The following is a 26,239-nucleotide window of genomic DNA, read 5'->3' on the forward strand; positions in this document are numbered from 1 at the left end:
CAATATTAAGCTTTCAATATTAAGAATATGATTGACATTTAAGACAGAGAATTTCCAAAACACCATCACTGAAAGATTTTTAACAGGCAACCGCTGTCACCTACAAACAACTTGGATATGAATTTAATGCTCAGAATGAAGCAACACTTCTCAGAATCTCTGATTTTTAATTATTAGCTCTTCCCACAATCAAATTCTGCCGATACACAGGCTTTTCAGCAGACTCCCTCTGAAAGGGAAAAGTCACTTATGAGGTGATATTCACTCTCAGGCTCAGAAATCTCCATTATTTGACCATAAATGTAGACTGCATTCAAATCAGTAAGTTCAGTGGAACCTCAAGCTATGCAGGCAAACTGCAGCTACAGATGTCCATTTTAGCACAAGCTGAATTGTGTTCTAGGCCATATCAAATGCACTAGCTACTTGTGATATTGAAAAATAATAATTGAAGAATATATAGAATTGTTATCTGGAATCAAGGCTCATTTTTTAACTCTGTACTTACAGCAAATTTGATATGACAGGTCCAAGAACGATATTTTCCTAATGGAAGATGACTTGTTTTAAATTTATATTCCAAAAGAAATGGATTCAAACTGCCTACAATGATGTGAAAGAGCTGTATTGCTACAGATTTGATTATTCTGAGTAAAAACTTTCCCTGACATAAATGTGAAAAAATATACATACTTCTGTGTATTAAAGCATTAGTAGCACTAATTTCACATTCCTTCTGTTGTACAGGAGGTCTAAAAAAAGATGTGATTTGATGGCTTGAAGCATCAAATTTAACCCATACAGGAAAGGTTTAATTCCTCTAAATAAGGTATTAAAGCAGAGATTACATTTAAATCAAGAACGCGTGCAGTCTTACGTCACTAGGATGAAATTCCTCCCTAAGGGTACATCAACATTGCAAAGTGAAGCACAGGTAATAATGTAGGCTGATAATGTGCAAATCTGAACTAACACAGTTCTCTTATTACAATAATAACTGCTCCTTCGACATATGTTACTTCAGGGTATTCTTCTGAGCAGATAACACCTGAGAAATGAATCAGTTATACTCTTAATTCATCCCATATTCAGGACCATTATTAAAATTACCTCTCTTTTATGAGAGAAAATGAAGGTAGAAGAAATACTTAAAAAAAATCCAGAACTGTGCTCCATACATTAAACTGATTTGGAATGTTTTAGGTAGTTTAATATTTCTTTTACTTACACTAAACCCAAAAACAAACAAAAACACACAAAATCTCACCAGGTTCACCAGCGACATTTGATTAAGAATCACAGAAATCACTAGAACAGATTGGGCTGGAAGGGGGTCTTAAAGATAATCTAGTTCCAACACTAGTCGGTTTGCTCAAAGCCCCACTCAACCTGGCCACAAACACTCAACACTCAGGCAAGGAGCATTCACAGCTCCTCTGGGCAATTCGTTCCAGTGCTTCATCATCCTCATGGTGAAGAATTTCTTGCTTATACCTAATCTAAACCTATCCTTTTTTAGTTTGAAACTCTTGCCCCTTCTCCTGTCACCACACTCTCTGATAAAATACATGGAATTTTTAATAGTTGGTTGAACAATTTAATGCATGGAAATAAAAGAGTGTAACAGTGATGAAAATTATGAAGTTAAATACTGATAAACAATTCATGTAAAGAAAAAAATCACTAGGGGGAGCTGAAGTTAAAAAGAATTGTGCTGCTTACATAATTTTAAAAAGTACAAATTCACAAAGGCATTTCAGTTTCGCACAGTATCATGTGACAGACACCTAATAAAATTCAATTTTAATGAATAATTCTCAAATAACAAATTGAAAATATGCTTTTCTATCGATGTTAAGTGGACATACTGATTTCTCAAATTCGTTATGCAACTTGCAAACATTTACAGTAATAGGTACTGACCTTCTGGAGAGAATCCATGCAATTCAGCAGGCATTAATCACATCAAATTTCACCTAAATATTCCATGAGCTCTACCTATTTAAGATTTTCAGTATTCAGTCCCACTTAAGAATTCAGTTTCTTTTTTTTTTCCTATGGAATGAATTATTCCACTACATATAATAATATAAACTTTACAATTCTTTGCAATACATAAGGTATGGCACTTACTCTGTTTGTGTTTCTGGATCGTGGTCACATGAGTGACACATGGCACTGAACCGAGACACAAAGAAGTCATAGCGTCTGTGATATGAAGGTGTGTCTTCCTCAATGTTGGCAAATTTGACAAACTGGAAAATGAAATATATTAAAAGAAGCTTTAGGTACAAATCTCTTAAAAAAGGATAATGACTATTAAGCTCCATTTACAAATAATGCAAAACAGAATCCAGACATTTAAATAATATTACCAAGTTTAAACATCTAACATCATAGAAGAGAAAATCAAAACGAGAGGTTTTCTTTTTGAAGAATTTCCAACAGAACTTCATTTAGATTATTTCAATCATTACCCAATGATGAAACTGAATTAAACTACGTATTAAGCAATAGGAAAACATCTCAATAGCAAATGTCTTTAAGTCATGCAATCCAAGAAATGCCATGGTAGACTGACAATGACTGGCAAAAGCAGCAATAGAATCCAAAGGAAACAAACTTGAAGGCATTCTGTCAATTCTGCTTATTTTTACAAAAGGTAAAAACAAAACAAAAAAAAAAAAACAGAAAAAAATTAAAGGAGGAGTTGAGCAATAACGGAACTGTGACTCTGTCAACCTAAGCACCATTCACCTAAAGCTCCATTCACAAAAGACCTAAAATATATTCAGATTTGGAAACTCCTACAAAGTAACAGAGGGATAAGTAACAATCAACATAGACTTGTCTACTGGAAATCACATTAACTGAGCTTAAATTATTCCTATGACAAGGAAACAGATTTTGTGAATCCAGATGAAGCAACACTGGTCACATCTTAACTTCAGTGATGTTGGCCAAAAAGATACACAAAAAAATCTCAGAAGCTAGAAAAATGCTGTCAAAAGAATACTTCCCACATGACAGATGCAAAAAGGCTTAAAAAAACAATGACACTTATGCATCATCAAACTGCAATAAGGTACTGAGCAAGTTTCTGAAGAGGCCTCTCTAGCACTGGGTAGCATTTCAGTTTTACTAGAGCCTTAGATAATAGAGTGCTACTTTATGACACACTTTATGCCTGGAATGTGCCAAACTGGAACTGGGACCTGAATAAAAGAAGGAATTTAGGAATGAAAAATGCAAAGTACGACTGTACAAATACATGTCAGACACAGCTGAATGCAGATAAGAAACTCAGGGTTATTATAAAACGCATATTCAACACAATTGAATGCTGTTATACTGGCATGAAAAAGAAAAGAATGTATTCTGCTATTTATTATCTGTGAGATCTCTGAAGAAAATTTTGCCATCTAATCAGCATTAATAAGCCCACAGATAAGTAATGCATCCAGTTTAAGCACCGTTGCTGAAGACACTGATTAAGTGATACAGCCCTTCAATTATCCTACAGGTGAATAAAGCTTTAGGTTAAAAACACATTAAAAAGACTGAAAGATATTAAATTACATATTTCAGAGCTGCCAAAAAAGATACTAGTCTTCCAGTATACAGAAGACAGCTACAAAAAGAAAAGAAATAATCTGTTTTATCTGTTCAGTGATCAGAGGAAAAGCAATAGTGAGCTTACAGTGCAGCAAAGGCTACATTAGTTAAACATGAAATAAACCACCTAAGTGAACAGACTGCCTGAAGGCACTGTGGATTCTCTATCACTAGAAATTTTAGAATGGGCCACACAGAGAAGAAAAAAAGGGTGAGGAAAAGCTGTCAGGAAAGGTTTACTACAGTGCTTATGCTGCCTTGAAGCAGAGTGATGTCACATTAAGATACCTCCACTTTTTCCTTTGCGATGAATTCTTACCAATTGCTAAGCAAAAGCTGAGACATTTATTGTGTATCTACAGAGACATAGATGTCTTTATCATCTTGTTATCAAGTACTTATAAACCAGCCCATATTTCTTCAGTATGATCTACAGCATACTGAGTTGTGGACATTCTGATACGGCTGAAAGAGAAATTTGTGTATTCCTGAAAAAACAAACAAAACAAAACAAAACTCCACTTTTTTATTCTGTAATCCTACTTTTTCTTTATCTAGGACACTTACCCCTCACAAACACACTACCAGTTCACCTTCAGAAAGTTTCTAAATGTGTATTCCCATTCACTACTGAAAAATCTGCAGAATTCTCTAATACCAGTTCATTTTGTATAACTTTTTGTAGGGAAGAGCTTGTTTAGTCAGGTAGTAAGAAAATGAAAATACAGCACGAAACAACAAAGTAAGAACAACAAAAACAAAACCCATATATTCTGCTGTCACAGTTGGGAATTCAGGCAACAAACAGCAACTGCACTGTAATTCCCAATACAGTGAGGTATGAAAACCACCTTTTCCCTCCCAATGGAGGCTGGAAAACACTTTCTAACTTATTTCTCATTAATGGTTTTGTGAAACAAACTGGTTACAAAACAGAAGTACACATTCTGAAGGGTTTTTTTTGAAGGAAATGAACTAATTAATCCTTAAAATTTAATAAAGCATAAAGCTCAGGGGGGAAAGGAGTAATATGATCTTAAGTGTTTTTCAAGCGTTTAAGTTCACAATTCAGTCATACAGCAAACTTACATAAATGTATGAACAGAAGTAATATACTGTATCAGTGACCATGAGAATATTAACCCATCTAGCATCCAGGATCAGTAGTAACCATCTAAAAATGTGAAAAATTATTTCATTAACATAATCTTGCAACACTGTCTTTAAAATACTATAATACAATTTGCTAGGAGCAAGATCTTTTGTACTGAATAATAAATTCTTCTATCAGAATAAATGTTGAATTTAGACTAAGAAAATGTCAGGAACTCTCTGGATATTTCTCCTAAACCACAATGGAGCTTTGCAGCAGGGATGCAAGTACTTGGCCTCTCAGAATGATCCTCACAGTGAAGTGACGAGAAAGAACTGATGATCCCCTCCTATACATCATAATTTCATTCACCAAACATGAAGTACTTCCAAATTATATTACAGGCTGAGCATTCAGATGATTGAATGTTTAGGTCACAGGAAATCTAGCTGTCACAACACCATTCTAAGATGCACTGTCATGAAAAAAATTGCACAATACAGATTATTCTATACTTCATACTTGCTCTCAAGATGTTATAGTTGTTAAAATATCTGACTCCTAAGCATCTAAGATATTCTCAAGCATAACACAAACGTTAAGAGGTGTTTAACTTTAAAAAAGGCAAAATTGTTATGAAATGCAGAACAGCTGCCTAGGATATATTTAAAGTGCTGGCTTTTTCTTCCCCTGTACTCAGCACTGGTGAGGTCACATCTCAAGTACTGCATTCAGTTTCATGTCCCTCACTGCAGAAAGACATCGAGGCCCTGGAAGAGTGTCCAGAGAAGAGCAATGGAGCTGATGAGGGGTCTGGAGCACAAGTCTTACGAGGAGTGGCTGAGGGAGCTGGGATTGTTCAGTCTGGAGGAGGTTCAGGGGAGATGTTATTGCTCTCTGTAACTACCTGAAGGGAGGTTGTAGAACAGGGGGTTGGCCTCTTCCTTCATGTAACTGGTAATAGGACGAGAGGGAACTGCCTCAAGTTACTCCAGGGGAGATTCAGACTAGGTGTTAGGAAATACTATTTCTCCAAAAGAATGGACAGGCACTGGAATGGGCTGCCCAGGGAGATGGTAGAGTCACCAACCCTGGAGGTATTCAAGGAATGTTTAGATGTTATTTTGAGGAACATGGTTTAGTGAGAACTGTTGGTGATAGGTAGATGTTTGGACTGGATGACAATGTAGGCCTTTTACAAGGTGATTATATGATTCTATGATTTTTGTTCTGTTTTAATATATACTGAAATATACATCAATCACAGTAAATACTTGCAATAAAATATTTATGGAAGTTTTGCCAGTACAAGCATCTTCTGTGTTCATACAATACAGAAGGTACAAAAAGGTACTTAACATTGGTAATACCCATTTTCACTAATTTTGAAATGAAAAAACTCGTATAAAATCTTACATGTCTACCACCAAATGTGGCAAGAACATATTTAGCTATTCAGAAGATGCTTATCCTGGACTAAGTCACATTGCCAGGGAGAAACAGATTGTGCAAGTCCTATGAGTACATCATGCAAGTTCTGAAATTAAATTCCCAATAACATAATTACTTAGGTATAATTATGCTGTCTTATCACTCTTAGGTAGCCAATACTTCATATTCGATAAAAATTAGATGTAGGGACCCAAGTTTTGATACCCTCTGAATGTCTTTACAGGTCAGTTTTTTTCTGCAGTTCTAGAAGAATCAACATGCATTAGATTTAAATCTGAGTTACATTAAGGTACCTATCTGTAAAAATGTGTAGGAGGGATCTGAGCAGTATTTTCTTTTATTTGAGCTTCCAACTCCTATCTTTGATAGCCTGCATTTTTCTCATGTTTCATTTGGAGGGGGGGGATGATGATACAGATCATCAGAAAAACTACATTTCATTATGAGGAAGCTATCACATAGGAATAACAAAAACTGCGTGAATCTACTTCAGCAAGCAACTGTAAAGAGACCAAATACTTAATTCCCATCACTACATTCATACAGTCACAGAATTCCAGAATGACTGAGGACAGCAGGGATCTCTGGGTCCACCTAGTCCACGTTCAAGCAGAGACACCAAGAGCACAGGGCCACATCCAGTTGCCTTTAGGAAGTCTCCAAGGAAGAGGAGGGGGAGACTCTACATCTCTGTGAAAACTGTGCCAGTTTTCAGCCACTTGTACAACACAGAAATGCTTCCTGGTATCGAGAAGGAACCTCTTGTGCTTCAGTTTGTGCCCATTGCTTCCTGTACCAGTACTGACTGCCATTAACTTCACAAATGCAGTACTAAAATAATTAATAATGACAAGAAAAGTTAAAGAGAAATTAGTGATTCAGAAATAAGTGAGTTGCCACCCACCAGCTCAGGCTGCCCAGGGCCCCATCCCACCTGGCCTTGAACACCTCCAGGGATAGAGCATCCACAGCTCCTCTGAGCAGACTGTGCCAGAGCCTGAACACTCTTTCCAAGAAGAAACCTTTCCTAATATTCTACCTGAATCTTCCCAGAGCAACTTCAGGCCATTGCCTCTAGTCCTATCACCAGTTACACGAGAAGAGGCTGATACTCACCTTGCCACAGCCTCCTTTCAGGGAGTTGTAGAGAGCCATAAGGTCTCCCCTGAGCCTCCTCTTTTCCAGACTGAACAATCCCAGCTCCCTCAGCTGTTCCTCATAAGGCCTGTGCTCAGAACCCTCACCAGCTTTGCTGACCTTCTCAGAACGCGCTCCAGAGTCTCTCAATGCCTTCCCTGTAGTGAGGGGCCCAAAACTGAGCACAGTACCCAAGGAGTGGTCTCACCAGGGCTGAGTACAAATGCTCCCCCTGGCAACACTTTCTGGACACAAGCCAGGATGCCTCTGGCATTCTCAGTAGCCTGGGCACACTACTGCTGACTCATGTTGGTAACCCTTGGCTAAACACCCCCAACTTCTTTCAGTTTTTCAACCACTCCGCCCCAGGCCTGTAGTGTTGCCTGGGGTTGTTGTGGCCAAAGTGCAGGAACTGGTACTTGTCTTGCTGGACTTCATTCCATTAATTTGGAGAAGAATTTAGGAAGTGACAGGATGTAGAAGAGTGCTCAGTGTACTGTCTCTCTATAACTTTAATGTCTATAAGAAAGAGTGTGTGTTCTAGAGATTGAATACTTTATTGTACATTAGATCACAACTACTAGTACATAAATCCACATTCGAACATAGAAGTAAAGGAGGCTCTTTTAATAAAAATAAGGTGCCAACACAAACTTTGAGACCAGTATGCTATGGATAAGTAAGGCAATTACAACAGTATTCTATCAGGAATATCAGTTCTGATATTCTTCAATTTCAGTCTTGACATTCTCAACTGTATAAAGACACTTCAGTTAGTGAAAAATACTTATTATAAGCCAAAACTCACAAATATCAAAATCTTGATATTGTATTAGGCACTGGTTGGTCACTTTCCTATCTGGGATACTGTACATCTTTCAAATAGCAAGTTAGATGAAAGCTAGCAAAATGAGCCCCTGCTCATGCACAAGCAGCACAACATTGTCAGAAATGGTATGATTATTTCACCAATACTAAAAAATAAATTGTCTCTCCAAAATGAATTTCCTTATCAACTAAATAAATCATTTGTGTTAAATAATTTAAACATGATAATTTTGGCTTATACACATCCACAGCTCTATATGCTTTACATTCAGCTGAGTTGCCTCAGTGTACATTCTGAGACTTTTACTAAGTTGAACACCTCAAAGCTTTTGACCACTGCTTATGAAATAAATTCTCTGGACATATTCTAAAAAACAAACAAAGGACAGACAATATGAATAATTAAAAAAATAAATTCTCACTACTGTCTCAAAAGATCTTAGACACAAGTTCAGTGTTTGAAAACGTTCATCCCTAGTTAAAAGGAGCAAGCAAAATGAATTAACTCCATTCTAGTAATGTATCAGTCATAGAACTAACAATGCATTTAATTATTTATACAAGGGGAGATGCAGATATTTTATATACATTTTTTAAGCCAATTTACAGTACTTCAGTAACGAAATATAGCACTTCTGTATATTTCCAAATAATAAGCTTACTGCAATCAGCTTTCAGATTCTATAATACTTAAGTAAAGGAAGTCTCAGTTTTTCTCACCACATTTTTTTCAGTTTCCCCACCAGCATATGCTGTCTTAGCACATAGTTAATAAAAATATCTACCACAATACAGACATTCTGTACTTTACAGACACTGCCAATTTGAAACCTCTTCTACTTCAAGAGAAACATGTTTTTCCAGAACAGTACTCTTCAGTTTTGATTTCTAAAACTAAATAAATGATAATAATTTTAAAAGATAATGATTTTAGAAATCAAAGAGCTGAATGCAAGCTCATTGGGTGTTTTTTGGTAAGACATGGAGTACCAAACAGAAAAAGTTCTGCCTCCAAGAACCTAAGATTCACAAGTTAAATAAAAAACTTGAAGGCAACATCAGCAGCTTTCAGGTCTTTTCAAGACTTTCAACTTCAGGGAGTCATTCAGTTAATAAGTTTGTTTTTTCTTTTAATCTGAAGCCGCCAACTCTGCGTACCATGAGAGCTCCCACAGGTGAAGCATAGTCTGTCTGCGAGGTTGGAAAAAAACAATTAAGACAGCTGAATCTTACTTGAAAGTCATAATTGCCCTTGTATTCCTGTGAAGCTTTGGAAGTTAACTTCAGAATGGAAAGCAATCGACATACTCTTAAAAAAAATACAGAATATGATCGTGCTTATAAGGAGAAACTGGAGTGACATTTTGTTTCAACAACAACAACAAACTATGGAAACTTTCCCTAACATTACCTGACTTTTTACCAATTTAGAGATATTTGCTTTGTTTACAATTTGCTTTACTCATAGCTATTCCAGATAGTACCAGCTTCCCCTTCAAAGTGGCAAATTGGAATAACTGAAGCAGATAAAGGATAATTCAGTTATATTTCACCATCTATATTTTCTCTGGGAGGAGAAAAAAACTAATAAAAGCTAAAAGGGTTGATAAGCTCTCTCCATGCCTGACATCAAATTTACTTAACATCACAGTAGGCTAATGTCCTCAATGAAAGACAGATTCAGTGCCAATATAGAGTTTCTTCCTCCAGAGTTAACACAAATTGACTTTTCTCTCTACTGACTATACAGGGCATCTAGAGAAATTAGCATAATAGACTAGAATTAGTCTTTGCAACACTGCTGAAGATCCATATATTCACTCTACTAACAGAGTTTAATATCTCGGTTTTGGTTACTGAGTTTCAAGACAGAAAAACAAGAAATATTTCCTAAATTTAAGAAATCCAGTGATTCATTCTGCTCATAAAAAGCCTCATTAGGAGGGGACAGCAATATCAAACAGATGACCATAATGTGAACTTCTGTTCAATATTCATTTGGAAGTGCTGTGTGCCTTGTATATCAAAGTAGAGGTTTACAGTAACTGTTCATCACTGAGGATTTTAAACAACTATAAAGTGATATGTGGTAAAATAAAACAGAATGCTTCTGCTTCCCAGTTACTTCTCAGCTAACAGGAGTCTTTCTCGATAGAGTCAGTGCCATAAAGAACTCATTTCCTCTTTCTCATATCACCTCTCTTTTTGCTGTAAGAAATAAAACAATGCTTTACCTGCACAATGTCTTTAGGAGGTTTCTTACCTTACAAAGACTCAAAATAAGAATTCACAGAACAGCTTTCCTATTCTTTCTAGAAGTTATTTCTGCAGAGGATGAGCCCAGTCATAAGGACTTTGAGACATAAAACAGGACTTCTGCTGGTAAACGTTCTCTGCTTAGGCCCAAATCCTGCCACATACAGAACCTTCACAATTCACATTAGTAGGCAGATATTTTGTGAATTCTGGAACTACTCTGCCTTAGCAAATAAGCAAATATTTAGTTTGATTTAAGTTAGCACCCAAGTTTACTCACAGAATTAGTTCCAAGAACTTGCAGCTTTGGTTCTCCCGATTCCAGAAGCTTGGCCACCATATGAAGAAAACTTTCCACAAACGGCTTTATGCTTTGAGAATGGCAAGCCATCAGAAGTTGGTCCAATGCCTCCATGGCAATTAGAACATATCTGAAAATTAATTGTGGAGAAATATAAACACATTTGCTATGCTTATTGTTAGGTCTTTATTATTAAAAAATTAGAAAAAGGGTAGAAGGTGCATCTTTTACAGGATCTAAAAAAGAAGAAATTCATAATTTCTATATTTTGTTAAACTTTTTTTGAAGGAATAAATATCTTAAATACAGTTCTATTCTAAAATATTTTGTTTTCAATTCTTCCACTCAACATTTTTGTGCACCATTTCCATATGCTTTATAAACCTCACCTTCTTTTGAAGGCATCTTATGCCCTCTAGACTCAAGCTTTGTTTTGACCTAAGTGCTGCACCCATCTTTAATGCTGTGACTTACTTCCTTACCCATAACGATGCCTAACAACATCTCTGCTCAGCCTCTCTGCTAGGTAAGCACCGATTCGATCCAGCTTTTCTGGTGCAGAAACTGCATAGAAAGTCAGCTTTTCCATGTCAGCTTTAACAAGGCCATCCTAAGAACACATATACAAAAAGCATAATATAAGTAATTAAATCTGCAGAAATTATGAAGCATTTAAAAGTATCTTCCTTCCGGCTACATAGATGACTCATTTAGATTTCAAAATATGTAACTTTCCAGCAAAATAGCCCAAATGTTTAGGTCCAAAACCTAGTAACTTCAAAAATTATGTAACATCTTTGGAATAAGCAAAATAGCTACCTTATCCCATCACTCTTTAGGGGATGGAAGACACAGAATGGACAAAGAAATGTTTCCAAAAGCAAAAACTTAGCATGATACATTATCAGTTCTGTGATACAGTGTTTTCCCTGCTGGTACAATGTCTTTTCTTTCTTCTCTCATTAGTGTACATCCTAAAAGTCATCATATTATATTCAATGTGCCATTATGAGAAGTTGATGTCATATAAAAGCAAGATAGTTGTTTAAATCTTTCACTTCAGTGTCATGTTGTGGACAAGGCTGTCTTACAGGGTACCTGACAGCTAATTCTTAAAACAAGATCAGACAGAGATTAATCTATTAGTTCCAATGTGAACCGTGATATGGAAATGCTATTTTCTTCCTCCCTTTTAGTTCTCCAAACATTTTCTTTTTCAAATAAATGACTGAAGTTTTAAATGTGCTTAACTGCTACCGACTGTATTTTATCAATCAAGTCTTCTAGTATTTTAAAAAAGCCCTGTAATTCAGTGAAACACCATGTACCATCTTTGAGAGATTCATAGACAACTGTAAAGCTACAACTGTAGGTACTCGGAGTGTTTCTATATCTGCATCAAACCAGATTACAATAAACCTATACAACGATATGCTTTCACTGCTCAGTATATACAAAAATGATTTTATTTAAAGCCATTAACATAGACATAATAGCTAGCATTCAGTACCAATATATTTTAATAAAGAGCCCAAGCGCGCTGCAACTTATAAACAAAACATTATACAAAGGCTGACTGCTCTGCTCATAAAATCTACTCACACGTTTAAAAAAATGTAGCACATTAAAAAAACTCTCAATTACATTGGAAAATCATGATTATGTATAGGTATAAGCATTACTGAGTGTTATTACAGAAATGATTTCAGAGAAAAATCATTGGGCTTCAATATACCTCCAAGATTACTGATGTGTTCATATCTATGAACATAAAACAAGTGCTCATGGTCCTAAGTTGTTATGAAGTCAAACGCTACCACTGAAACAGAATACCAAGTTTAATTAAATCTCTATTTAGTTGAGGAAAACACAGCATTTCTTTTTTTATTATTATTTCTTATCAGAGCAGAGCAGTGCTACTGAAAAATGAGTTAGACACATGATGTACAGAGGTTCCCTTCCAAGTGAATTTTCTACCAATCTCTATTACAGATCGGAAGCATTATGGCAGAATTAACTGTGAAACATAAAAACAAAAATAATTGCTAAAGTGTGAGCTACTTAACAAGAATTTTCAATAACTCTTTCAACTTTAAGTCATCACTCACTTTTGGATCTTCAGGAAATATATTATCTACCAGACGCTTGTAACGAGGCCGCAAAGCAGCGCAGCAACAGCACACTCCTGCAGAGAGATGTATACAACGTAATTTAGAACAAGATTATAACAATTCTGGTCATTTCACCTTAACTGAGCAGAAAAAAATAGCATTCATGAATTCATGATGTATTTCCAGCACTTAAGCAAAATTAAGGTAACTGAAAACAACCAGTAAGTCATAAGCAAAATTGTCATAATGCAATATATGAGAAAATACAGAAACATGAGAAAATACTGGAAACGTACCTGCCATAAGCAATTCTTAAAAAATATGTGGAAAGATCAAGGAATTTCAAAATTTAGTAACACTAAAACCAAGACTACTTTCACTTGCTGCATTATGTTCATTCAAATTAACATTTCAAAACCAAACTGAACACACATCCTGCTTACCCCTCTAAGAAGTTAATGTAATCTCCATTGTATTTTAGAGGGAATCATATAAATTGGTATCAAGTACAATCAACAAAACAAGTTCTGCTTTCATTATTTCACTGGTTTTCCAGGCATCAGAAAAAGTCTGCCACCTGAAATGGCAAACAGTATTCTCCTTACCTCAGTACAGATACGTTATTCATACAAGGAAAACCACAGCTATAAATGTAACTTTCAATTCAATTTATTTTAAAAAAGATTCTAATATGACAATAACATGAAAGTATGCATTTTTCTTTTTTTCCCCTCTAAGATTCAGGACTGTTAGCTCCTTAGAATAATTCTATTTTCTATTACAAATAGCACCTAAAGTGAAAAATTGTCAATGCACAGACAAAAAAAAGCATCTAGATATTTCTCCCATTCACTTTTCAGCGACGGTTCATTCCCAAGGAATTTAAGTATTTCAGCAAATGGGATTTTAAATGTTTCAATAGAAACATCAGACTAATTCAGTGGTCAGGTCTCAGACCAACATTAAAGCAGCTCTGATGCATAAAAACCACTGAGCTGAAACAACTCCAATAACATACCAATTAATCATATGCCAAGTTTGCATATTGCAATGCCTACAGCATTCAGCTTAGCTAGGTATCTTAACAGCATCTTACAAAAAGGTATCCATCTACGAAGTCACCGAATCATAAAATCATATGATAAAAATAGTAAAGTCTGCAAAAGGTTAACTACATTCAACTGAAATCAGGAAAATAAAGGTTATCTTGGGGATAACCTGTTGCTTACAATTTATCTCCAAAATTATTAGGCTGCTATGAACTCTTAAACATACCAGGATTTGCATTTCTTCACTTAAGAAATATCATCTGTTTTGTACCAAATTTATTAAAGCATCCTGGAAGTTCAAGACTAAACCTTCCCCTGCTGTACTGTTTCATTACAAGGTTCTGCATGAGTAGATGTTAGCTCTCTATTCAGACTGCTTTACAGTGCTAACATTTAGACAGAAGCCTGAATTCTACTCAGAGTCTGACAAATTCATTCTTGCAATTAATTCACATGGAAATGATTACAAAAGATAGATCTTTGCTTATGAAACCAGACTTTGACTCCTCTTTGCTTCTGTTTTCACTCAAATCATGAAAGGGTGTATAATCAGAGGAATTCAAATTAGAACCTCAAAAAGGAATAAAACCAAAACACTTGAGCAATAAAGAACTCTAATACTGAAGATTTCTTTGTGAAGCACTACTACTAAGTTCTTTGGGTGACTGTTTCTGACGACATCCTCCTCTTAGAGGTCTAATCAATGTAAAACTCTACATTTATTAAGTAACTAAAATCAAAATAACTTCATTTGCCATTGGAAAACGTAGGTAGATATTTGTGATTCAAATGGTTAAAAAACTACTTGTATTACAAACAAATATCGTTGTATAATTTTTTTTCCATCAAGATCAGTGTTTTGCAGCATTCTAAAACCAAGTAAAACCACAAGGTAGGAGTACCTATTAAGTGTCTAATATGTGACACAGTACTGTGAAATTCAAGTAAACAATCAAACCTCACCAAAATAAGACCTTAGTTAAATGTTTCTTTAATTAGACATGCAGCTCAGCACCTGGCTCAACACTCTTTGTACTAGTGCTTTCATGCTTGATGTTCAGCTTCAGAGAAGGTAAATTTCCCAGGTACTCTTAGTTAAAGAGAAATATCAATACAATTACAGTAGCACAAAATTTTTCTACAGCTATCTGAAGAAATTAATAACTGAAGATATCACAAAATATTACAATTAAGAGATAATTAAAAATACTTTTAGAAGTTGTTTCTCCCACTTCATATGAACAGCTAAGAAAATTCTTGCAACTACGTCCGTAAGCAGTATTTTAGCCACATAAATTGAGCACAGAACCTGGATACAGTCTCTCAGTTGAGGATGGTGAGCTATCAGATAACACCATACAAGCTCATTCTCACAGCCTAACTAGATGGTTTCAGTTAAACGAAACCCAAGAGCGTTCTAATACTGATCTTCAAATGAATGGTATACAGTGAATTTTGAGATAAGGACAACAAATAAGTATATGGCATCAGATTTGAAAAACCTACCCTTCTTGAATTTTCAGTAGTATCTTTGCCTTGTAATCCATTCAATTGCAGCACAGTTCACAGAAAATAACTAAGCACTTCAAAGCATTCATGATTTAATTCATCATTAAAGTTCATTCTTTATTTTTTTTTATTTTAAATTACATTAATTTTCTAAAATTAGCAGAATGTTCAAGGATTAGAAAACTATAGACGATCTATCAAAGTTTTCAGCCTTAGAGGATTTTTTGAGTGAAGAAATTTGGAGAACTACTAAAAGACTAAAGCTCTGAAAAGAGGGCAGGTATAGTAAAAAAAGAAAACAAAACAAACAACCAAAACAATGAATAGCTGTTCTGCAGCTCTGCAGAATGCAGCCACTAAGCTGGGCAGAATGAGCATATTTCAGTTTGAGATTTGTCACCCAAACTGCTACAATAATCTCCTTTAAGTGCCGGGCATAATTTCCATTAACAGTCTCTCATCTTTAACATCACTAAGTACAAGTAAATATCAAGGTTAAACATGAAATCTACAGAGAAGCTTATGCTGTTATACAGTAGCTGACAGGAATGTTTTAAAGAGTACTCAAACACGTATATTTAAACTTTAGCAACAATAGGATTTACCGAGTTTAAAAATGCATGTTCTCTATTGCCCGAAGAATCTCATAACCCGCATTTCATATGTTAAAGCTGCACATATTTACCAACTGTAAGGATATTGCTTTTAACACACGTTTATTCTACACAGAATCAATAATAAGAAACAGTCCACTTAATCATAAAATGATAATTTCACCTACCCAAACACATACATGGTCTTGGTTCAAAAGCAGAATTATAATCATAGGCTTTTTCTTGCTCAACAGTTGGAACTTGAACATACTGCCTCATCCTGGCTATGATCACTCCCCGGTACTCTGTCCTTGCTCAGGAAGTTGCTCTCTCACTCTAGCACAGAAGCAGTTGCTTCACGAGAGGGCTCTGTGATACTGTAAGCTTATCTGACTAGTTCTGTGACATCTACACAAAGCCAATAAACACGCAAAAAAACTTCAGTATCAAATTCTGTTAACAAAGCCAAGCATAAGAGGAAAAAAAAGTATATTGTCAACATAGGATTCACAGTTCACCAAATAAAACTGAATAAAGCCAATTTCACTACCTCAGCTTCCCTGAGTTTTCTCTCTTAACAGGGAACAGCATCAGAATATTTTTCAAAAACTTCTAGTCATTTGGTTACCATAACCAAATATATCACTGAAGACTGATATGTATTTGGGCAAAACACACTTGTTTATCTTGCTTAATAATGGACAGAAAAAAAGAATACATAAGACAGACTGCTAACTATAAAGGCTTTTTCAACAGAAAGGTTTAAATGTACAGCAGTTCTTTAATTTTAAATTGGTTGTTAATTTTAACATTCTCTCTAATAATACTTGTAAGTGTAAGACAGGATTACAGAATCTTAATCCTTAACATCCTTGCTCACAAAGAATATGGTACATCAAGGAGAAATTCCATTTTAAGTTAAGCAATTTTGAAGTTACTTTCTGGGTTCCCATTATTTTCAATCATTTCACTGTTTTTATTTTCTGCTTTACATCCACTTGGATAACACAAATGTACAATTTTCATATTGATATTTATAAACATCCTGAAAATTATAAAGTACTTTTTAAAATAAATTTACCACTAATAAGTTCCAGTAAAGAATAATTAGCTTACAATTCCAATCTAGGATATGGTCATTAAAATACCCATTCTCTCTTAAAAATTCCTATTCTATCAGGAAGCGTAATTAACATTGAAGTTTGCATCTATACATGAATGTGTACTTTCCTACTATCAAAAAGGAAACTGAGCACTAAAAAAAATCATTGTATTAAAATGCAAGCACGTAGAAATTTAGTATACAACTTGAAGTTGAGTGCTTTATTTTTTATTTTATTTGGGATCACAAATGTATGCAAAAATAGATTTGCTTCAACTCTCCAGAGGAAAGTGCATAAACTTAATGCTGACTGCTACACCAGCTATACCTGGCTAGCTGTGAACCATTAGCATCAGTCGATCTAATTCAGTGCTGAAACTATTTTCAAGGGCATTTCCCTTCTGGTATTAAAACCAGATCAAATACTTTGGAAGAGGGAAATTATTCTGGCCATATAAGGAAGTTAATTAGAAATATTCTTCAACCTGGTATAAAAAGAACAAATGCTCTAAGGACATGCTAATCAGCCAGTGCAGTGTCCCTCTCGTGCTCCTGGCGAGCTCTGAGGACTCATTGCATGAACCACTTCTTTTTCTCTATTTCTTTCTCCAGCACCACTTGGCCCCTACCCAACTGGACCCTAGCATCTCTCTTCTACGAAGAGAACATCCAGCACGCAGATCCAATTTCTGTCTCAAGTGCAGCAGTCATATTGATGTCAACTTCTCACCCCCAGTGACAGCATAATCTCAAGACTAAAGCAAATAAGAAAATTCCATTTAATACTTAAGTTTGGCCACTGTACTTTCATTTTTAATATTTTGGTGCTTAATTAACTTGAAGCCAAAGAAAAAAATCAACCAATTTTCTCCCTGGAATATATTTTTACAGTAAAGTTATATAAAACCAGGATTAGCTGTACAAGTTCAAGACCACTGCTTTTATACTTGGATCCACATGGAGAGACGTACAGTAGAAGCATGCACAAATAATCTATTAGCCTTTCATAAAAGCAAGAGATGAGAACGCACATCAAAACACCAAGTAAGAAACAGATTAAAAAAATCTAGTTAAATAAAGCTTACCACTAAGCTTCTTCAAGGAAGCATTCTTTTCAGAACCATTAGCAATTAAAACAAATCCCCAGAGAAGATATTATCTTCAGGATGGTGCCTTTTAAAGACTCCTAATCCATTAAAAGAAAGTTTTCCATTACAACAAGTTCTCTGGTTACATTCTTTCTCACAAGTTCCACTGCCTACAGTGTTTCCATACTGTCTCTTCTTTCTCCCACCTTTGTTGTTTTCACGTGGGAACTTTGTTTTACTTGCTCATTTCTGTTCTCTTCAACACCGCCTCTTCTTTTCCTACTCTGAGATACTATGAGAGCTCTCTATTTTTAAAACATTATTATCTAAAATTAATCCAGTCCCTGTGAGAGAAGCTCTATGACTTATTTTGCTTCTTGTCCTTACTTGTATTTCCACTGGCAATAACAAGGTAATTTATTTTTTATCACTAAAACAATAAAAAGCCCTGAAATTTTATTAATCCAACTCCAGGAAAGACATCTGGAAATACACATCTGCATAGATCTCCTTGATTCCTTCCCATCATAGCTAATACTGATAATATGTTTGATAATGTTATGGTCAAGTACTATTTGCATTCCTGCTTTCAGAGTTCACAGTCAGGAAATGAGTTTTGGTGGATAATACCTCTCCTTTTTCCTCCTTTTATGAGTTTGTCATGATACTCCTATTTATTAAAAGAAATAAAAAATACTGATTTTATAGCAGTGTTTCATAAATCAGTACAAACAGGGACACAAGGCAAAATACTGGAGCAAAGCAGAAGGGGAAGGAAAAGAGTGCTTCTGAGGTGCAGCCTCAGAAGCACATGGACATGCATTATTTCTCCCTCCAGACAAGCAGTAGTACAGCACAGAGCAGATTCATCATAAAGACTGACAAAATACCTACTGCACTTAAGGGCCACATCCATTAGCACACTGAGCCAGCAAGACACCCTTTTAAAATTTAAATTTAATGGTTGTATACCTACTATTTAATTCAGAATAAATAAAAAAGTAAAGGATTGACACCATCACAGAAGCCTCCTCCAGCTCTCACTGAGCTCTCACCAACCCTGCTCTCTCTCCCTCTGAGTGCTTGTCTCCTCCAGAGATCCACAGCTGTAGGAGAACTTCACCTCCCAGCAGAGTACTGACCCTAGAGAAGTTCCCATTATCAGATGGACTGTCCTGTTCAGCTGGGCTTCACCCTCACAGTGAAGAAAAAATGCATCTAAGTTTTACATCCTCTATGCGATCCACTGAAGAGAGGCTAACCTACTAGCACCATCCAGTGCAGGAGATGGCACTGCAGCTGTGCCTGAAACAGAGGAAGGACACTATAGCAGCCTTGGTTAAAAGGCTGAAAGAGAACAGGACAAGTAGCAACATGACCAAAGGCTGACAACAAGAAGTCCCTGAAACAGGCAAAACTATTAGAAGAAGGCTACTGTTTCCCTCTTGTAAACTTGTTCCTCTAGGACATGGAACATTGATAGCTCACAGTAAAGGGAGCAGCAGTGATACAGCGGATTATACAAGCTTCCATCACCAACCACTTAAGTTGCAGATTTATGGGCACTATCAGAAAAGTATTATTTAATATCTCTATCAACACAAATGGTCCCCCGAACACCATGAGCAGTTCAGACTTTCAGCAGATATGTTGAATCCAAAGTCAGAGTTATGAAAAAAACTTCAATTACTCCCAACGTAAGAAAGCTGCTGAAATATTTATAGATGTACCTTGCTCATCAATTAAAATCTGTACTGCATGTAACATAGCCTCCTCTGGCTTTCAGCTCTGGCTTCCCTCTTCCAAAGAGAGCTAGCTTCCATGCTGTTGTCGATACTAAAAATGAGACCTTGAAGAACGGCATTGTTTAGGTTTCATCATCACCTACCCTACCAAAGACAAGCTCATTTCAAACCAGTTAGTAACTGATCAGCAAGTAGCCAGGTTGCAAGATTTGTCAGGACAATAATCATCTGAAGCTTCACACATGAGAAAACCTCAAAGGACAGAAGTCTAAAGAAGTTTCATGGTTACTCTGTTGTTATTTTCTCCAGAGGACAACATCAACATGAACACCAGCTCATTTTCTTGGACTATATCACAGGGTTGAACTCAGCAGCAGAGGCAAAAACTCTCAAGAATATTATGCCACTGAACGCCTTTCTTCTCAGACACTGAAAATAATTGTCACAACTTTATCACAGCTATAACTATGAAGGCAGTACACAGGCCAGGTGGATTAAATTCCCCACTCCTCCCCAGCACTGCCTTGCAGCATACTGCCTAAAAGCACAATGCTGAAGATCTGGAGTAGAAACCTCATTGTAACTAGAATTGCATGAATTAAAAAAAAAGACATTTCTGAGTGAATCATGTTTAAGAGTCTTGATGATATGGAGCAATGAATCACAGTTTTCCACTTGGAAGCTTCAAAGTTCACATTGGTGTAGCTTGGGGAACTAGAATTTAACTAGTACAGAGTAAATCACTTAGCTGTATAGAAGATGAGCAAAAATGTTTCAATCTATACATCCTTATTTTAAGATAAAGAGCTTCAAAAACAAGATTTACTCTCATTTAAGTACACTCGATTGTAGACTTCAGTACGTATATAGTTATATTATCAGAAGGGTTTGTCAAATTGCTATCTGCAACAAGTATTTCTGCAACAAGTATTTAAATAAACAGATTACAAAAATCAGATATTTTCCCTCACTGCAAACAGAAAGCCTAGAAAAATGTGTCAGAATGGATGAGAATTCTTCTGTGAATCCAGAACTACATCACGGCTCCTACACTGAGAAAAATCAATGCAGAAATCCTTCTGAGGCACACGTACACAGTTCAAAACATGCTAAAGCACCTCTTCATGTTAAGCAGCACGATATTTAAATTGTATTGAGTTTACTGAAAAAAAAATTAAATGCTGAACAAGATACTGAAATGTTGCTTGGAAAATAGCCACAGGAGACACACGTGACTAAGTATAAACTCTTGGCTGAGTTGAACCAATTTTCAATTAGTACCCTGCTTGTGTTTATCCATTCAATCCCATTCAATCTTCTCAGGAAGCATTAACAAGAAGTGATATGCCTATTTGGACACAAATGTACATACAGAATGCTAAAATCATTTGGAGCTAGAAAATGTTAAAAATCTCCTTATGTATTATTATGAATAGGTCTCCAGACCTGCCTGTAAGTTATGCTGTACACAACTCCTTCCCTGAAGTCAGTCTGATTACAGCTCACCCTACCCTCACAAAAGAGCACCTCTGTGCTAAAATATGCAAAATAGCTCATGCAACAACTTTTCAATATCAGTAGTTGTTAATACATGCACAAAGAGAATTAACAAAGAAAACCTTCTCGTTTAATGTGAATTATCAACAATCACAGCATTTCATCTTGTCCATTAGTCTTAAAAAGTACTCCAGCTTCAGTCCATGTGTTCCAGAACAGCCAGAATAAACAACGTGGCTACTACTAGACTCTGAATGATTATCTTTCTCAAAACAGCAAATGTAACGGCAGAACATACATACACTTTGAAGGCTCTGTCCAGAACTATGTACTCCAGATAAACAAAAAGCAGCCTTCTCTAATTTCTACTCAGCACTGGGGTACTTAAGGAACATACGTGTAACTGACAGCTCTTCTGCACGTCCTCAGTACTTAAAGGGTATGTCTCTTTGCCACCTCCACGCTGATCTCACTAAACTCTAGAAGACAGCTTCATAATTATGTATGAAGAAGTAGATACGTGTACACATTGTTAACTACCAAGTCTCAAATGACTGAGACTGATATAAAAAACAGACTTCTGACAAACAAAACAAAGTTTTCCTTTTGACTTTGAAACAACTGTAGACAAAACTGCAAATAACTGAACTGCATGAGTTAGATTACTGCTCTTTTGATATAGACTTGTATTAAAATTTTCAATTTGATAAATGAGTGCAAACTGCAGTTTAAATCTTAAGACTTTTTCATTCTTTTCCCTATTATTTGGGTAAGCTATTCCTGTTCTTTTTATAATTAGGACAAGACACATAGAAAAAAGGTCTGCAATTGATCTGACCCATGCTGACACATTCCCACCTGCTTTGTCATTTTTGCAAAACGCTCAGAACTAAAACTGCTGGGAACTCTTCCTCTGCAAACATGGAGATGGAAGTGCTCTAGTGCTAAATTAAATCTAATTATGGAAAAAAAAAATGCACCAGACCTTTCACAACCTCAAACACTTGAAGAAATTTATTACATTTGAAATAACTGATAGAGGAAGGATTTCCACTCTGTTCAGAGGTAATGTTCCCCTTGATTTTTCTTCTTTGTAATTCTGGAATAATTTTATTTTTGTTTAAGCCACTGAATTTAAAAAGAATGAAAAAATCTATTTTGAAATCAAAACTTAATCTTTTATAAAGATGTGCAAAATCCACAATAATTGCGACAGAAGATTAACTTTTACCATCATGTACTCAATTTAGAGAAACAATTCAGTATTTTAAAAAGTCAAAGATCTTAAATGCAATGCTCCGTTCTCATGCACAGTTACTTGCATGTGTAAATTATCAAAGGGTAGGCAGCTCAACAGCCATGAAACTTGCTTCCTAAGAAGAAAGAGCAGGCACATCAGACTACTCCAATATTCATTCTACACAAATACATAAAGAAAAAAATTGAAAGTATTTCATCAACAGATTTAACTAAATCACTATTTATATTTTGTTTGTAGGCAATCTCAGAATTCCCTGATTTCAAGATGTCCTGGTAACCCTCAGATTCTTAAATATATATTTGAAATACAAAACTTCTGTAACTATTTCAGATTTTGCAGTGTAAAAAATAATGACATATACCTGTTGGAAAATCTCAAACCAACCTCTACATAGGTACCAAAAGGTTTATAATCTCTCAGCCAACAGGGATACTATTAAGAGCCATAGGTTATTTCCTTGAATACATCAGCTAGGAAAAAAACAGACCTTGGTAAGATACTTCACAGGCACAAACTCAAACTGTGAATTAAGCAGAACTCTGACTGTTCAGCTAAGCACCTTCAAATACCAAAACTTAGAGCTGTTCAACTTTGGTCATGATGGTCATGATCATCAGCCTTAATCTACAACTTAATAGATGAGGTAAAATCTCAGTCACCTACTTACCCTCCAGCTTTCTATTCACTCCTGCCTAATCTCCAATGACGTCATTCTCTAGACATGAAATAGCATTCCTTGAAAGCCAAGATTTATGTACACAGTTAACTTCTGTCTTCAGAAATTCATTAGCTGTCTGATTTTTTCAGAGCCACTGGGAATCCTTGTAACATAGCAGACAGGAAAAAATAGCCCATATGCCATGTGAAGGGCAGGCCAAAACACTCATAGAAGCAGTTTACCCTGGGTCCTTCCACAGATGCATGCATTTAATCACATACTGATAAGCTTAACCCCTCCCCAAATCAATTTTTCTTTGTCATGCAAAAGAAAATAGGACAATTGCATGCATAAACAGCATTAGACTTCTTACCCTTTCGTCCCATGACTGAGAAATCAATAGCAAACAATGCAGCATATGAAGGTTAATCGACTCATAGAAAAACCACTCTCAAAGCAATTTCTGTAAATAATAATGATAGCAATATTTTAATAAAACCTGGAAAAAGCCCTATTAGGCTACATTTTAACATTCATTATTCACAGTTCAAAAACACAAAGAATTGAATCTGGACATAATCAAGCTCAGCTCTAAAGCATTTGATTGTTTAATAGTAATATGACCAGACTACATATGCAATGCTGACAACTGAAGAAATAATACTTCATAGCTTTTGACAAGCAATGTGTGGGACAATACCTACTCATTTCTTGGCTATATTGAAGAATGTTCTAAAACTAATGGAAGACAAAGGGAGAACAATGTCACTAGATACTATCTGCAAGGTGTTAGCACAGATTACTTTCTTTTTCTATGGAAAAAGAAATGTTTCTATGTTCATACACTGAGAAAATAGTCAACAGAAACCAACAAAATGAATATTTATTCAAAATGAAGAGATCTGAAAGAAACCCATGTAATTCATTAAAAAATGCAAATGCAGCCACCTCAGCAGCATGGTTACTTTTATTCACATAAGCGAATTAAAAAAACAGCTGCACAGTGCATTTTTTCTAGCTGCAAGTTACAAGACTTTTCTTTCTTAAAGAGGAGATACATGAGATGAGTTTTATGTTCAGTCTAAGAAAGACAACCATCTACAAAACAGATCAAAAAATCTGCATTGAAGTGTTTACATATTGAAATCGTTTATCGTGTATTATGTAAAGAATTACTAATATACTTTGTGACTATTATAATTAATTTTTAGCTAATATTAATTATACCGTAACATTAATATTATAATAGTTACAGACATTCTAAAAGAGTTTTCTTTATTTTCAGACTAACTACGAACTGCAAAGGAAGCCCAAGTCACAGCCTTCACTTATCTGTTTTTCAGGTTCCTGTGTCAGTCTCATTAGTAGTTCAAAGACAATAATAATTCCAGTGACAAATATTACAGGGCTACTTTATCCTCTGTGCTACTAGAATCAAGTTGCAGCTAATAATTAGAGGTACAGCCCCATGTAATTCTTTTGTAATAGTAAAAGTACTGAACTTTTAGAGCAGGAACATCCAAGCTGCAACATGAACTGCAGGCAGCCCAGCACAGCTCACAACGCAGCTCATACCAACCCTGAGCTACAAAAGCAGCCACTCTTCACTGTGGAGTGGTCCTGGGCACATGTTCACTGCTCAGCAACTGTCAAGCCATCAGAGAGCTATTAATACTGCGCTGACAGAAAGCAGGGCACAGGGAGGGCAGTGGTGTTCAGTTCTGACTCAAGTGACGGCTAATACTGTATGCATTTTGATACACTGGCTAAACACAGGGCTCTAAACAGCAAAGAATACATAGCTGTGCCTTCCATTTTGATATAGGAATTTGGAAACAATCAGATCATTGGAGGGGTTGAAAGGGACCTCAATGGATCAAGTCATAGAAACACACAATAATAGTATCCTCAGAGTTGAAAGAGACCCTTAAAAGCCATCTGGTACAATTGCCCTGCAATGAATGGAGACACCTACAGCCTGATCAGGTTGCTCAGAGCTCTGTCATGCCTGGCCTTAAATGAGCTCAAGAATGAGGCATCCACTGGGCAACTTCTGGGGTATCTCTCCGGGTAACCTGTTCCAGTACATCACCACCTTTAATGTAAAAGCTTTTTCCTCGTATCCAACCTAAACCCATAGCTTAGGACTTCAAGACCAGGATAGTAAAATATCAAATATCTCTGATGAACACTTTGAAACCTCACTAAGAACTGCAGCCACTGCCATTGAACCAGACTGGTACGCTAGCCTTGTCTCACACAAACAAGAACAAATATGCCACCAGTGCTATGATTTTGTTTCCATTTTAAGTGTTTTAAGAAAAATATTTAAAACCCAATATTTTGTTATTTATACTATGTATATTGTATATTTTGTGAGGGCTGCTCCAAAAGTAATACCTTCAGTTTTATTATGCTGGCCCAAAACATCAGAGGCAGATGGTGGTGGTATTGCAGTGGAAGTTAAACCTTCTCGCCAGTATTCCAGTACATTTTGTTGCCATGTTACAGATGACAGCAGAGAGGCAGTCTGACAAAACTGCATCTGACATGGAAGTATATATAAAGCAAAGGTGTGTCACTGAATTCCTCCACATGGAGAAGATTGCACTCACTGACATTCACCAATGCCTGCTGAATGTTAATGGAGACCAGTGAATCTGAGCACAGGGAAGTGGTGTGTTTTTAGCAGTGGTGACAGTGGGTCACCTTCACTGGTGCAGACTGTTGTGAACACAGCAGGTAGGTTCTTCTTCAGCACTGGCAAAAATGCAAAGTTAACTGCAGTAACGATGTTGAAAAAGTAGAAAAATAGTGTTTCGTAGCTGAGAATTTGCTCAAATAGTGTTACCATGTTCTTTCTACCTGTAGTCATTTCCTCTGAAATAAATAGGAGGCATTACTTTTGGAGATACTATGCATAGAAACCCCAAGACAATTTCTA

At 35.9% G+C, this 26,239-nt stretch overlaps 1 protein-coding gene across 5 annotated transcripts in view; it reads right to left on the reverse strand.

Moving 5' to 3' along the window:
• The window catches only part of EFR3A (EFR3 homolog A), a 72,492-nt gene that overhangs the window by 37,701 nt on the left and 8,552 nt on the right, over positions 1-26,239 (reverse strand). For 3 of the 5 annotated variants that reach the window (XM_065752402.1, XM_065752401.1, XM_065752399.1), the window contains exons 3-7: positions 23,669-23,758; positions 12,791-12,867; positions 11,165-11,292; positions 10,662-10,812; positions 2,134-2,255 (exon numbers count right to left, since the gene is read on the reverse strand). In XM_065752402.1, the coding sequence (XP_065608474.1) occupies positions 2,134-2,255; positions 10,662-10,812; positions 11,165-11,292; positions 12,791-12,867; positions 23,669-23,681 (491 nt within the window). In that variant the 5' untranslated portion in view covers positions 23,682-23,758. Of the gene's footprint in view, positions 1-2,133; positions 2,256-10,661; positions 10,813-11,156; positions 11,293-12,790; positions 12,868-23,668; positions 23,759-26,239 lie in introns of those variants that run through there. The other 2 variants (XM_065752400.1, XM_065752403.1) reach the window with 2 other exon arrangements.

This window comes from Cyrtonyx montezumae, unplaced genomic scaffold (genome assembly GCF_038088225.1).
Source record: "Cyrtonyx montezumae isolate F1298 unplaced genomic scaffold, pur_monq_1.0 scaffold_8, whole genome shotgun sequence".
NCBI lineage: Eukaryota > Metazoa > Chordata > Aves > Galliformes > Odontophoridae > Cyrtonyx > Cyrtonyx montezumae.